The 15,883-nt window shown below is 44.8% G+C and overlaps 1 protein-coding gene across 1 annotated transcript in view; it reads left to right on the forward strand.

The window, feature by feature from the left end:
* Nucleotides 1-11,118, forward strand: part of EPG5 (ectopic P-granules autophagy protein 5 homolog) — an 83,297-nt gene extending 72,179 nt beyond the window's left edge. The window contains exons 40-43 of the mRNA XM_018568281.1: nucleotides 1,330-1,549; nucleotides 2,001-2,216; nucleotides 9,580-9,694; nucleotides 10,607-11,118. Of these exons, the coding sequence (XP_018423783.1) occupies nucleotides 1,330-1,549; nucleotides 2,001-2,216; nucleotides 9,580-9,694; nucleotides 10,607-10,789 (734 nt within the window). The 3' untranslated portion in view covers nucleotides 10,790-11,118. The remainder of the gene's footprint in view (nucleotides 1-1,329; nucleotides 1,550-2,000; nucleotides 2,217-9,579; nucleotides 9,695-10,606) is intronic.
* Nucleotides 11,119-15,883: the final 4,765 nt, after the last annotated feature.

Genomic DNA, 15,883 nt, shown 5'->3' on the forward strand with positions numbered 1-15,883 from the left:
TGTAAAGAACAGGACTTTGTGGCAATTAAAGGAGAACTATGAGATGAGTGATTTCCACTCACCTCATAGTTCTAGCCGACCTGTGACAATGAGACTGTCACAGGTCGGCTCAGTAGATCGGGAGGTGAGAGAACACATACCGGGTTCCCTCACCTCTCGATCCTGTCACGGCTCTCTGCCGTCCTGTCACGGCTCTCTGCCGTGAGCTGTAGCTCCCGGTATACTGAGCCTAGGGTGATGTGAGGACGCTAGTTTGTGTCCTCCCGTTACCCTAAGGAGAACTATGGGGAAAAACACTGACCCCATAGTTCTCCTTTAAGTGTTCTCAGGAAAAATGGCTTCTGGTTACAAAGTCCCTTTTTTCAGTGACGTCCTCCTTTGTCAAAATTCCATGGTGTGTTTGCATTGTGAAGTCCCCTCTTGGCATGGTGAAGTCCCTCTGAAGTCTCACTTGGTCAGAGTTCTATTGTGAAGTCCTCAACTCGCTTTGAGCTGCTGGCTTTTTATTAGATACGTTGGCAGCCCACCTGTGGGCATTGCCTCTTAACACTTGTGTTAGGACCTATGCCAGATGTATCTCACTTTTTCCCAACCCTAGATGGCAGCATAGTACCATAAATGCCAACAACAGTCAAACAAGTCTGCGTAAAATGTCCTCATAACAATATCCCATTGTGAGTAATAAGCTGGATACGAATAATGGAGAAACAATACCATTGTCAAAAAAACAGTTTGGTCTGTTATTATTATTATTATTATTATAATAATACAGGATTTATATAGTGCCAACAGTTTGTGCAGCGCTTTACAATATTACGTCACATCTCTGCCCTGATGAAGGGACCCTGCGCGGTCCCGAAACGTTGGATTTTGCGATATTTGTGACATTTGGTCCAGTTAAATGGACGGTACTTTTTGAGCTTTACTTATGGAGTGCTGGTGATTTCTACCCTCTAATGACTGTAGGGAGTGCAGGGGGACACAATGTTCTCTGGAATTACAATATAAGGAAGACATTACAATCACAATACAATTCAAGACAAGATGGTAAGGAGGGCCCTGCCCCTGATGGCTTGCAATCTAAAAGGGAGGGGGAAGTGATACATGAGGAGGTAGCTGTGTGGGGACGAATTGTTTATGCTTGTTTAGCTGAGCAGACCTCCACCGTCCCTTTGCAAATTTCCTGTGTGTGTGCCTGAAAAATCTATTAAAAGATTTTATATATAGATATATTTATATACATATATATACGCTGCGAACGTTGCTGTAGCTGATTTAAAAATTGTGTTAAAGGACACATTGACACTCTGCCGTTTTGCCTTGTTATAGAGACCCTCCACATCCAGAACCCGGGCTGGGGTCCGATACTGGCATCACTGCAAGTGCCAGAGCTCACCACTGAGGAGTTTCTGCAGGAATGCCTGACCCTCGGCAGCTACCTGACTCTCCATGTCTATGTCCTGCAGTGTTTGAACCGAGAACAGACCCTGCCCAATGAGCTGAGGGTACTGGTGAGAATCTCCAAGTGGCTGGAGCAAGCGCAGCCACGGTAGGAGCCTTCCTAGGTTGACACACATTTACCACCTCATTGTAGTCCTCTTGCTTCAATATTCTGATATATAACCTAAAATATGGATAATGCAAAAAGTATGCATGTATTTAAAAAAAGATGCTTTGAATTATGCTTTAACCCCTTCATGATTGAGCTAGTTTTCAGGTTCTGTTCATAAATGACTGACACATTTTTTACATTTTTGCTGTGTGATTCTTCCACAGCAGTAATATACTTTCTTACTAAATGTACCCACACATATTATATATAGTTTTTTAGAGGACAGATAGGGCTATATAATTATATCACATATGTGTACCTAGCCCCTCACTTAGTTTGAATAAAATAAAAAAAATGAGGAAAAAAAATAGAAGAAAACACTTTTTTCACAAGTTTTGATTATTATTATTTTTTATGTAGCCTAATACTGTTGTTTCTGTTCCTGCAGCTCTGTGAATGAGGAGCCCAAGCTCTTCCTGTGGTTCCACAAAACTCTCCAGCTGTCTCTGATCCAGGTGGAACAAAATGACAGCACAGTGACTGATACCATTATACGAATACTATTGTCTTTTCAAAGCAAGCTGTGCTTTCTGGGTGAGGAAAGGATGACGTCTGGGATTCTGGGGGCCATTGGCCTCGGGAGGAAATCACCACTGTCTGCAAGGTACAAAGAAAATGCATTGCTTCCCTAGAGCAAAATCTCACTGTCGGGCTGCTGTAAATCATTAGAAGTAAGGTCACTGGGTGTCTGCTTGTATTATATTGACTCTCTTCTTACAAAATCAGAGATTTGGATTTAGAAATAAGTAACTTGTACAAAGGAAAATATGTTGTATTAGGTTGTGGCATATATCCCTGAGGAGAATACGGTGTCTGTCCCATACAAATATAACAATGATTAAAGGAGAACTATGGGGTCAGGGCTTTTCCCCATAGTTCTCCTTAGGGTAACGGGAGGACACAAACTAGCATCCTCCCGTCATCCTAGGCTCAGTATACCGCAAGCTGTATCTCGCGGTATACTGAGACGCTGAAGCGGATCCCGACAATTATGCCGGGATCCGCCCAGCTGCTTGACTGACAGCTGGCTCTGCCTATCTAGAGGCAGAGCCAGCTATACCCGCCCCCTCCCCCGTCCGTTCCGCCAGTCAGCGCTGGCGGATCGGAGCAGGGAGGGGGGAATCCAGCCCCTCCGCTGTCACGGCAGAGAGCCGTGACCGGATCAAGAGGTGAGCGAACGCCGGTATGTGTTCGCTCACCTCCCGATCTACTGAGCCGACCTGTGACAGTCTCATTGTCACAGGTCGGCTAGAACTATGAGGATGAGTGAAAAGCACTCACCTCATAGTTCTCCTTTAATGAATCATTTTTAAAGCCAAACCTATACGGTAATCCTGTAATCGGGGGGCATCATGTGACCAATGCCACGGCATTGGTAATATGGCCTTTTGCTGTAGGGGAAGGGGTAGGATTTTACTTTTTGAGCAGAGCTGCTGACTAGCTAAATCTGTATAAGTGTCAGTACCCCTAGAGCAGAGATAGATGACCGGCTGTGGAGGATTTGTAAAATAGTATACTGTGTGTATACAACTTTTATGCAATAAGGATATTTGCAGTTGTGATTACTTTAAAGACTTGTTCTGTGGGAGCTACGCCAAGAAGCAAGCGAGAACGAAGGTCTAGCTACCGATGTTGCCTGTGGGCTTCCTGTGTGATCTTTCCTCTACTAATGACTTACCGTGGAGTTGGCCATCTTGGTAGAGGCAGGGCTTTGCTTCCTCGTGTCAGAGCTGTAACCCTTATCGGGTGTCCCCAGCACACTTTCTGCTAACAGGTGTACTAACAGTGGCTGGGTCCTCTCACCCAGTTAATTTTTTACTCTGATTGTGAAGGCCACAAGTGCGCTCCTGTGCTCCTCTCTAATCACCCAGTTCGTCTGATGAGCTTACCCCTGAGGAGTCGCAGTCTACTACTACCAAGTTCAAGGAGACTGTTTTGGCTCTTCTTGATGCAGTGCACACCACCTTAAAGCTAGAGCAGAGGTTCTCAACCTGTGGGTCGCGACCCCCCCGGGGGTCGAATGGCGATTTACCAGGGGTCGACTAGCGGCTCCCGGCTGCCCGGGAGAGAAACACTTTCTCCCGGAAAGGTTTACTCTGCTCGTTCGAGCACATCAGGAATACATCAGATCCCAGCAATAATACATTATATACAGCGCAATACAGAATACCACCAGCTACAGAGGACTACAAATCCCAGCAACAGTACATTATACAGCGCAACGCAGAATAACACCAGCTACAGAGGACTACAAATCCCAGCAATAGAAAATTATAGTATAATGGACTATTGCTGCAATTTGTTGTATTCCTCTGGGATTCGTTGTCTCCTTTAAGCAGTGGTTCTCAACCTGTGGGGTCGCTGTGTGATTTCTGCTGTGCTAGGTGAGAGTCCTCCTCAGCCCTCTCCTAGCGCAGCAGTGTCAGTTCTCCCGCCACGCCGCCAGATGTTGCTGCAGCAGCCGCGTCATCCCTAAATTTTACCGTGGGGGGTCACCACAACTTGGCAAATGTTACCAAGGGGTCCCGGCCCTAGAAAGGTTGAGAACCACTGAGGTAGAGGATCAGCCTGTTGCTTCTGCCTGTGCTGTGACTTAATGGGTTGTTTGCTCCCCCTAAGTGATTTCTGACTTTGTATTTGTTTAGTGAGGATTTTGTTCAGAAGTGGTCTGTTCCTTCTGTTGGATGTATGGAGAAATCGCCAGCACCACAAAATCTGAAGACATCTGAATAGTCACTATGTCGCCCTGAGGAAGGGATCCTGCGTGGCCCCCGAAACAGTATTTGACGCATGTGACAATAAATTCTTAGACTAAAAGAAAAATCGTGGATTGCCTCAAACTAGGCCCCCTGTACTACCTCTCCCCCTCAAATACATTGAATATAGAAAAATAGAGGGGAAAAAAGAGGGTTTGTGGAGAGATATGTGTAGGGCTGCAACAACTAATCGACATAATCGATTATAATCGATTATTGAAAAAGTTGTCAACTTTTTCAATAATCGATTAATCAGCTTCCGATCAGTTGGCCCTGTTCACGGCTCCACACATGCTGCGCGCCGCAGCTAACAGGTGTACTAACAGTGGCTGGGTCCTCTCACCCAGTTAATTTTTTACTCTGATTGTGAAGGCCACAAGTGCGCTCCTGTGCTCCTCTCTAATCACCCAGTTCGTCTGATGAGCTTACCCCTGAGGAGTCGCAGTCTACTACTACCAAGTTCAAGGAGACTGTTTTGGCTCTTCTTGATGCAGTGCACACCACCTTAAAGCTAGAGCAGAGGTTCTCAACCTGTGGGTCGCGACCCCCCCGGGGGTCGAATGGCGATTTACCAGGGGTCGACTAGCGGCTCCCGGCTGCCCGGGAGAGAAACACTTTCTCCCGGAAAGGTTTACTCTGCTCGTTCGAGCACATCAGGAATACATCAGATCCCAGCAATAATACATTATATACAGCGCAATACAGAATACCACCAGCTACAGAGGACTACAAATCCCAGCAACAGTACATTATACAGCGCAACGCAGAATAACACCAGCTACAGAGGACTACAAATCCCAGCAATAGAAAATTATAGTATAATGGACTATTGCTGCAATTTGTTGTATTCCTCTGGGATTCGTTGTCTCCTTTAAGCAGTGGTTCTCAACCTGTGGGGTCGCTGTGTGATTTCTGCTGTGCTAGGTGAGAGTCCTCCTCAGCCCTCTCCTAGCGCAGCAGTGTCAGTTCTCCCGCCACGCCGCCAGATGTTGCTGCAGCAGCCGCGTCATCCCTAAATTTTACCGTTGGGGGTCACCACAACTTGGCAAATGTTACCAAGGGGTCCCGGCCCTAGAAAGGTTGAGAACCACTGAGGTAGAGGATCAGCCTGTTGCTTCTGCCTGTGCTGTGACTTAATGGGTTGTTTGCTCCCCCTAAGTGATTTCTGACTTTGTATTTGTTTAGTGAGGATTTTGTTCAGAAGTGGTCTGTTCCTTCTGTTGGATGTATGGAGAAATCGCCAGCACCACAAAATCTGAAGACATCTGAATAGTCACTATGTCGCCCTGAGGAAGGGATCCTGCGTGGCCCCCGAAACAGTATTTGACGCATGTGACAATAAATTCTTAGACTAAAAGAAAAATCGTGGATTGCCTCAAACTAGGCCCCCTGTACTACCTCTCCCCCTCAAATACATTGAATATAGAAAAATAGAGGGGAAAAAAGAGGGTTTGTGGAGAGATATGTGTAGGGCTGCAACAACTAATCGACATAATCGATTATAATCGATTATTGAAAAAGTTGTCAACTTTTTCAATAATCGATTAATCGGCTTCCGATCAGTTGGCCCTGTTCACGGCTCCACACAAGCTGCGCGCCGCACCTCTTCCCCACCTCACGCTCGCCGCTGCCAGACCCGCCCGCATCCACGCCGCACCTCCTCCCCGCCTCACACTCACCGCCCGCCCACATCCACGATTGGCACAGGGACGCAGGGAGATGTATTAAGGAGGAGCAGGTGTGGGGGGATGACAGCCGCTGATAGACAGGTCCGATCTCAGAAGCAAGTTGCTGGAAGACTGCACTTCCAGGTCACTTCAGGTAAGCCTGCACTTCCCACACATGGTGCTCTATAATGTATTGCTGGGATTTGTATTCCTCTATAGCTTATGGTACATTGTGCTGTATATTATACATAGGAATACACATCCAGCAATACATTATACACTGTATGTATAATGTATTGCTGGGATTTGTATTCCTCTATAGCTTATGGTACATTGTGCTGTATATTATACATAGGAATACACATCCAGCAATACATTATACACTGTATGTATAATGTATTGCTGGGATTTGTTGTATTCCTATATAGCTGGTGATATTCTGCACTGCACTGTATAGAGGACTACAAATCCCAGCAATAGTACATTATAGCTGGTGGTATTCTGCATTGTGCTGTATAATGTACTATTGCTGGGATTTGTAGTCCTCTATAGCCGGTGCAATTCTGCATTCATTGCTGTATAATTTTACACTTTCCTTTTCACTATATTGCACACCACACTATTTTTTTCCACCGCTCCAAGCTTGCTCCTGTGATGGACTACAATCTCAATACAAACTAGTAGTCCCATCACTGGAGCCATTTTTGATTTTTTTTTTGTGTTTATCCGATTAACCGATTAATCGAACTTAATAATCGGCTAACTAATCGATTTTGAAAATAATCGTTAGCTGCAGCTCTAGATATGTGCGACCAATGCATATGTAAAAATGATATCAAAATGTATTAAACATAAAATGCAGTCTCAAGCCAATTGCTTCTATCTGTACATAGTAAAAGCCATAATAATCAAAATTACATAATCCAAATACATAACCGGCATGACAGTCCCAATAATCATTATTGTTCAAAATTACATAATCCGATTGCATAATTAATATGATTGTCCTGATGATCCCAACGCGTTTCGCAAATTTAGCTTCTTCAGGGGACCGGTGTTTAACAATAATGCGTCGGAAATGCCTGAGATAAAAAAACAAATGCCTTAATAGCAATGTGCGCCCTGCTATTAAGGCCGGTTATGGATTCATGAATGTACCATTTTTTCTAGTTTGACTATTTTGGATTAGGGGGACGCACTGGAGTCCCAGCGTGCATTTTTGGTTGCTGGGCCTCCAGTGCGTCCCTGCACCTTATCAGGAGGAGTTGGCTACCTCCAGGTACACCTGCATGTAATTTATCAACTTCATTAATATGCTCACACTTGGAGACTCGGATACATAGAGTTAGGACCACACTTTGCAGAGGTGCCTTGGCGCGGCAGTGTGGCTTCTACATATTTTTGGCCAAAAGTTTGTGCAACTAAAACCTCTGATTTTAACGCATACTGTTGACAGGGCTACTTGTTTGGTTGCAGGCTGGCTGGCAGGCTGAGGCTGGGGAATTTTTGTGTTTTCTATTGTTGTAAGCCTTCCCAATGTGCGCCCTGCTATAAAGGCCGGTTATGGATTCATGCATGTACCATTTTTTCTGGGTTCACACCTAGGCGTATCGAATATGCGCGTTTGTCACGCGTTCCGTGACGCGCGTTTTTACCGGTAAAAAAAAACGTGCGACAAACGCGCTTTTCAGAGGGCTACTTGGCTGTATCCCAATGGAAACGCGCAACAAAAACGCCCCAAAGAAGCTCCTGTACTTCTTTGGGCGTAGGACGTTTTGTAGCGCGTTCATCCGGCCTGTAATACGCCCAGGTGTGAACCATGCCCATAGGAAATAATGGGATTTCGGTGTTTGAGCATTTTGCAGAGCGTTCAAACGCGCTACAAAACGCCCAGGTGTGAACCGGCCTGAATGTAACCTATGTGTATAATAATAAGTCAGGTGATAGAAAGTTTCATGTTTGTTCCACATTTCCAGTCTCCCTACTGCGAGTGGATCATCCGCAGTGTTATGCAAAAAAACATAATAACATAATGTTGGTTTAAGTGATATATATCTGTAAAAAAAGAGAAAATCAAGAAAAAAAAGTGGTGTATGACTACCTATCATCATCTGCTAGCCTATCCTAGCCAGCCAGGTGCACCCTCCATTGTTTCTCTATCCCACCCAACCACTTCAAATAAAACTACCAACCCCACCCCACCCCAAACCACCGCATCTACCTCCCCACCACAACTCACTCCCCGTTTGTTTCCAAGCCCACCCTGCCGCCAGATCCTATATATATTGCATATTGGCCTGTTAGTACAGGAATCATACATACCTTGATCTAAACCGAAAGGGGGGTACCTAGTGTGACCTCAGCTATCGGCTCCATAGGAGATTGTCCGAATTTCCCACACCGTCTTCCCAACGTCTTCAGATTTTGTGAGTGCTGGTGATTTCTCCATACATCCTTGGGTATGCACGGTGCCACCCATGGCATCACTTTGTATGTACTATATGGTCCATTTAGGATGGAGTGCAGGTGATGCATCCTAATGCTACATGTTCCTTCTGTTGTTCTGGCTGTGTCTTGCCTTAACAATGGAACTCTTATAATCAGTGGAAGATGCACCCACCTTTAAGGACCCAAGTGGTTGGATGCCTATTCCTGTGCTTTGTTCTCACTATCGGATCCTGCCTCGCACCCAGTACTGGCTGTGATTTTACTTTGTCAAACAACCTGATTGTTAAAATTCCCTAAAAAGGCAATCTAACCACCACTAATGTTGAGCCTCTGCTCACTGAACGTGTGGAACAGATGACAGTGGCATTACATTTCTACTGAGAAGCTTCACAACCTTTTTCTCACATTAGTCATATGTCAGTTCATATGCGTAGGACACTATGGCTAAAGTGCTGAACTGCCTTGTAAGGGCTCATGGGAGTGCACGTCCGTACATCGTGCACGCCACTGGCAGAACTACCAGGGTTGCATGTGCGTCCAGGCCCTGGCGTTTCACCATTTGAGGGGGGGTGGATAGGAAGGAGGGAGCCTGGCCTCGGTAACCTTTGAGGCACTGACATTGCCTCCTAGGACTACAGCTCCCAGCATGCAGCAGGCCAACGCTCTGCAGCTCCCTCCCATAGTAGTTGATACTCATACCACCGTGTTCTACCTAATGAATGTCAGACTTCCCTCTGCTTGCCCTCTAACACCACTCCAGCTGTGTTCTTTATGGGGGGTACTGGGAGCCCCTCATGGTTTCTTGTTGGACTGGGGCCCTGAGGTTTCTAATTACGTCTCTGGTGCACACCCCTGCAAAGACCTGTTTCCATTACAGACAGGTGCTGCGTGTATTGCGTGCTGTGGCCTGTACTTCCCTATGGGAGTATGCGGCTGCACGCCAATATATGCAGCCCCTAACCTGCACATGCGAGTCTGGGTGCCCGCACCTGGACACACACGATGAGACACAGTGCTGAGTTACTGCAACTTAGTGAGTAAATGTTTGTTCTTGCATCATTCAAATATGTACCTTCAGTGTGCTTTATTATTTTAGATTTCGGATTATCGCTCGTAGCTTGGCTGCCTTCATTTTGGCTCAGATTCCTGACGATAACCAAGTGCGCCTTAGGGCAGGATCTGGCCTTCACTTGTCGCCAAAATCTCAGCAGGTAAGTGATCCAAATGAAAGAAAAAGGTATAGAGTCGTATTTACAAAAATTCCTCACATGCCTATTCATTTGATGTCAATATCGATATAGCAGGAGAATATTGAGTAGTATCTTACATAAGTACATAAAACCATTCACGTTGGCCCTGCCCCTGAAGAGCTTACATTCCCATTTCTCGACACCTTTTTATACATATATTTTCTGCTTTTCACTCTCTGTAGTTGGAACCATCTGCATTGTGTGCATTTTGCCTGCATGTTGCTGGGTGGGCGAGTGAAGCAGAGCAGAGTCGCTTTTCTTTTAATAGAAATCTGTGGAGCTGACTTATTATGGAAGCACTCTACACATTAAAGTAATGGCGTCACATAATCTAGAAGGTAAAGGTCCTACTGCACTCATAGACACCTTGTAGGGCCAATTTGAATTAAGTTTTTTTTGGACCGTGAGAAGGAGGAGGAGGTCAGGGCAGAAAGTATTGGGAGCAGCAGGGACACAAAAATACATTTTTGGTATAGAGAGAAAAGTCTGAAACTTGTTCCAATGCTTTTCTGTAGCATTACATTCAGTGAATGTTATGTGCAGTCCTTTGGTGACGCAAGTGGCCATATTTAAAGCCCCCTACGGGCCCAGTCGCACCATATCCAGTGCTTCCCGGGGCAGTTCCCGCCCAGAAAGCGCTGGATCACGTAGATCAATCCGGGCCACGTTCTGGGGTGGAAGGGGGCGTGTCGGTGCCAATCATGCCAATGGCCCCGCAGACACACCCCGGCCTGCACCGGAACTCGAGGTACAGGAATGCCCTCCGTTCCAATGCAGTGCGAACTGAAAAAGTAGTGCGTGTGCACTGCTTTATACACTGAAGTTCAATGTCCTATCATTTTGTTGCAGATATATTTGTTATTTATTTGACAGGCTCTTAGTTCTGTGGAGTCCCTGACCTCGAGCAAGCAGTATGCGGAGTACCAGGACCAGATCTCCGAGGCCATGCAGTTCATCCGGTACCCAGGACACTGCCTTCAGGACGGAAACACACTGCTAGCTCTGCTCATCAACTCTTTGTACCCGGAAGTGCATTATCTGAATATTATACGATAAACTGCCAATCTCTCACCCGTGGGAGCTTTTTTTATGCTTTTCAGTTTTTGTAGCTATTTATATCATGCATTTCATGTTTTTTACAACATCCCGTATGTGGTGTGCTCACAAGGAAGAGACGTTAGAAGCTAATGCAAGTGTAGTGATTTAATCCTAAAAAGGGGGTGTACAGGAAGAACATAAAAATGCTTTTAATAGATAGGTAAGAGTTGATATTGTAAGTCCTGCTGTGTATGTAGTGTGTGCAATCTTTGTTTACATACCTCTTCATAACCAGTGGTCACTGGGCTCATTTCCTATTAGCCATTAAGGATGCAAAGTAACCCACGCGGGGGGAGGAGTCTGCAGATCCGTGACCGCAGTTTATAAGGGGTGTGAGGTGTACTGAGACTAGCCAGTCGTGTCCAAGGGGAAGGGCAGAACCATCAGCTCCTGCCGGTCATTTTGTGCTTGGCATTGTACATAGTGGATCAGTAGAACACAGTACATAGAATTAAGTGAAGTCTTGTATTACTGTCCATTCACCCTTTGCCTTTCAACTATTAATGCTCAGTATCAGATAGAAATGTTGGCTGGGAATCAGCCTTGGCACAACTATTATGATTCTGTACAAAGAGCAAAATTGCACTATAGGAATGGTAGTGCCAGAGGATAACCGTTGCCATTTCTCCCAAAATTGCTGTAAATCTTGTTTTTTGTGGCCACATGTTAGCATGCAGCAGTGACTATGAGTTGGCCATAGACTGTGGGTATACCTTCCTGTTTTCTTTTTCCACCAGAAACACATAGTCGCCTTCCGGTTACTCCCCAGCCACTCCATTTGACCCCTGGGAGTGAGGAGAAATACCCAGTACTTTTAGGTATGCCATTCATTCTCCTCCCTCCTTCGTAACATCACTGATGGTTGGTGGCTGCTCATGCACATGGTGCTGTCACATGACCATGGGGAGAGTCCTCAGTCCTGTGTAGGTCCAAACATGAAACATAGTCCAGGATTCCTCTCTTTGCTTTCAAGGGGCAAATAGAGATATAGGGCAGCAAAGGGATGGTGAGTAGAAGCTGCTGAAGCCACCACTAAAGTGAACCCGTTACTTCCTCTGCTTGGGCAAAGCCCACAAGCTCACTCTAAATCTGAACTCCAGACAGTTATTAAAAAAACAACAATATGTAGTCATAAATTTTTTTTTATGTATGCAAGGAGTGTAAGTATCTAAACCTGTCTTAATCCCCTGTTCATGCTCTGGCAGGGAACAAAGGGGAAGAGTAAAGTGAGCAGAGGGATGCCCTTGCTGCCCTTTCTTTGTTTTCCAATCAGGAAGCTGAGGGTGTGCGTTTGACCAATTTAATTCTGCTGCATGGGTACCTGAATCACAAAACTGAATGGACAGAATTACAAATTATTTGGCAGGTACCATCTATGTTTTTCAGCTGTGCGTTTAGCCCCTTGCCTGAAGTTCAGTTTTGAAGACCAAATGCTCCCAAAACTGATATGTCATTTCAAATGGTAGCCGGCAAGTTGAATTAGATACCAGATTTTTTCTTCTCTTGGGAACTCCACGGGTACGATGCCACCACCAAAAATCAGCAGCTCTTTGCAACAGCTGCATCACTTGCAAATGACGGTGCCCCTCTCCCAGTAGCTTCTTCATAATTGACATTGTACAAATAATTGGGCAATCCAGGTGCCAGGCAATGGCATACTCATCAGAGCCTTGAAGAGGGCAGACACTTGACTACAGCAATGACATTTTACTGCTGAAGTCTTGGAAAAATACAAAAGTTGGTAGGGTGAGTCAGCTGTCTAGAGCCACCCGAAATAACAGTTTAGGGAGTCATTGGGGTTTAAATTCTACTTGGGGTCTGCAGTTAGCTGTAATAATGACAATTTAGGAAGATGCAAGAAGCTTTAGAGTTAAAAATTGAAGCTACAATGATAAAACATGCTAATTAAATAAAATTCTGAACCCAATTGTCCTAATAGCGCCGGGATAGAGTCTTAGTAGAAGCAAGAGGGCACACAGGTCCCATGTTTTGACTAACAGCTCCACTCTGCCTTAAACTTCCCAATCATAATAGGATCCAGAAGAACATTCATGTAACAGTGTTAGCTAGGACTGGTGGTTGCTCAGAAGCTCTATTTATACCCTACTTTGACCTAACACCTTTACCTTTATAAATTTGCTTCAAAAAGTTTATACATTGCATAGTAGGAAATGTCCTTGTTGTTACCTGAAGTCTGAGACCTGGAGAAAAGGCATTTATGTTGATTTATCATTTTCTTTACCCGGCTCCCCCCAGCCAGCACATTCATATTTGGTCATACCTGCATCTTCCAAGGTTCTGTTGGCTGCAGACTAACTTTCCATTGAGTGTTTGCAGGATTTACTATGCGGTGTGAAAAAAACCCAGCAAGTCTTCAGTGAAGTACTGCGATCAAGGAAGCCATATGCTCCCCTGTACCTACTTGATGAAATATCTTCAGTGCCTGGAGCCATATATGATCTTGCACTGCAGTGCACTCAGGAAGCACATGTAGTCACTGAAGACACAGATGAGAAGCTGCTTGAGTTTAGATAACCCTCTTCCCATTCCAGCAGGCCAACAGCAGAAACACCTAGACTGATCATGGCGCCTTCCTTGTTCTCAGTTCTGCACGTAGGATGTGCTGCTCTCCGCACTGTGTTGTCAATCAGTGCGAACTGCAGACAGGCTTAATGTAAGCTAAGCAATAGACTTGCACCTATGTATGTGCAAGGGTAGCTGTTATCCCTGGTTATATCACAAGAGCTAATGTGTTTTAAAGGCACAGTTATCATGTTTGTTATAGGAATTTTTGTAGTGCCTGTTGATGGGTTGGTATGAAGAGGTTGAGGGGTTGCCATATGCAGCCCCCATGTTGCCAGTGATCCACTTTTAATCATAACCTTAAAAAAAAAAAAAAGAACTCTGATCCAATTGCCTTTGAGTAGCCGTTGCAGTGTTTCCATCTGCTGGTGCTCTTATACGAACGTAAAGGTTAAGCAGCACACTGAGAGGCAAGTAGGGGGTGGGGGTTGTATGCAAAGCTAGTCATTAGAGTATAAGCTGGTTGGCCAAAAGTCCCGACAACCACCCCTTACTCATAGAGTGTGATGCTTGCACTTGTTTTGTTATATAGGAACATCATTAGAAGCCGACGCTACCCCGACCCTGTACCGGCCAGGAAATAAGCTTCCTCCTTTAAACGAGTACAGAATTCTGTTGGACACCTGGCAGCATACATGCTACTTGTTGTAGTGCCTACATACCCAACTGTAGTTGTCCTTTGAATAGTTTTCTGTTATGTTTACGTCCATTGTTCCCTGAAGCTGATTGATTACTGCAGGTTACTGTAAATGCTTGATCTCAATTCCATGCAACATGTAAGAGGCCTTTCTAATGGCACCCAGTTACATAAGAAGATTGTTGCTCTATCTGGCTTATAATCCTCAGATCAGGAACTATTCCTGTGTTGCTGGCTTTCAGGAGACTCCCCTGGGCTGACCAGTCTTGGAGGAACAACCAATCTTCCATGATGTATTGCGCCCACACAAAGCTGCAATGTTCCATGAAGCTGATTGATCATTGCAGGTTACTGTAAGTGACTGATCTCAATTCCATGCAACATGTAAGAGGCCTTTTTAATGGCACCCAGTTATATAGAAGATTGTTGCTCTATCTGGCTGATAATCCTCAGATGAGGAACTATTTCTGTGTCGGTGGCTTTCGGGAGACCCCCCTGGGCTGACCAGTCTTGGAGGAAGAACCAATCTTCCATGATGGATTGCGCCCACACAAAGCTAAAATGTTTTTACAGAACAGTTGTGCCAATTGCTGTCCTTTGCCTGTGGCTGCCTTCGGAATCTCATTGTTTTCATATTATCTTTAAAAGAAACCAGAGTGCAATCGGTGTTCTATAACAGCGAGATAAATGCTATATAATTAAAATTCATATATGATTTTTACAAATAAATGACAGAAAGGATCTGTATAAATAACAGATGATGTTATATTGATGTAGCTTAGTTGAAGTACCTTCCATAGAGCAGAAGCAGTGGCAACAAGTGTCTGCAGGCCGTTCTCTGGGGCCTTCACATTTGCCATCATTGGTGCCTCGCTCAGAGTGTGCCCTTCTCGGCACATTCTATTTCTAGCAATCAGGGGACCTAATAGATGAATTATGAGACCACATTGCATGTCCCAACCTTATGGCTCTGCACCTAGGCTCACTCTATAACTCTCAGGGACTGCTGCCATACAGGATGTATACTTTATTTGGATAATAGTGTCAGATTTGGGCAAGTTGCTTTGAATGCTGTATGGGGCTGTCGTCGTAGTCTAGTGGCTTTTAGTATTTGGTGATTTTTGCTGTGTCCGGTGGTGTTACTGTAGCTAATTTGACCATTTCGAAGTTTGATTTAGTGACAATAACTGTATATTTCAAAAGGCACCTCTCACACAGACCCGTATTTGTCCTGCCAAGTGTCCCACGCAGCCCTGGAAGCTGTCATACCTTCATTCCCTGGTGTAGGATTATGGGCAGCATCTTGTCTCAAAAGGGAATCTTTACTCTGGAAGGGAGGTAACAGCTGACAGGTCCCCTTTAAACTCTAAACTTGGTACAGCCTTATGAAAAAAAAAAAGCTGCCCAGTATTATCTCAGAAGGTATCTTACCAAAGATTAAACAACTGATGCAGGGACTGCCTGCCAATTGATGTCAAGCTCTATGCAGGCTTCTAAGAAAAGCAGAATGTTGGGGACGGGAGTTCTGTGATCTGTATGGTCGGGGGAAAAAGAGAATTTTTAAATATTTGGCAATTTTAGAAAATCAAGATCGGCTGTAGACTGAAACAGAAGGGAAACGTCTAAGAATATTACATCCCAGATTGGCTTCTGTAGCAATTATATATGTTGTAAATTTTTAACAAGTTTTCTTTAAGGCATCAATTAAGTTGGTAATTCGGAACAATTACCCAATTTGGCTTTCTCACCACGCAGACTTGATATTGTAGAGCTGTCAGGTATTTGTATATAATAGCTATAAAGTCATTTTTCTATTACGTGTTTTAGATGTC

This window comes from Nanorana parkeri, unplaced genomic scaffold (genome assembly GCF_000935625.1).
Source record: "Nanorana parkeri isolate BGI_ZX_2015 unplaced genomic scaffold, ASM93562v1 scaffold1166, whole genome shotgun sequence".
Classification (NCBI taxonomy): Eukaryota; Metazoa; Chordata; class Amphibia; order Anura; family Dicroglossidae; genus Nanorana; species Nanorana parkeri.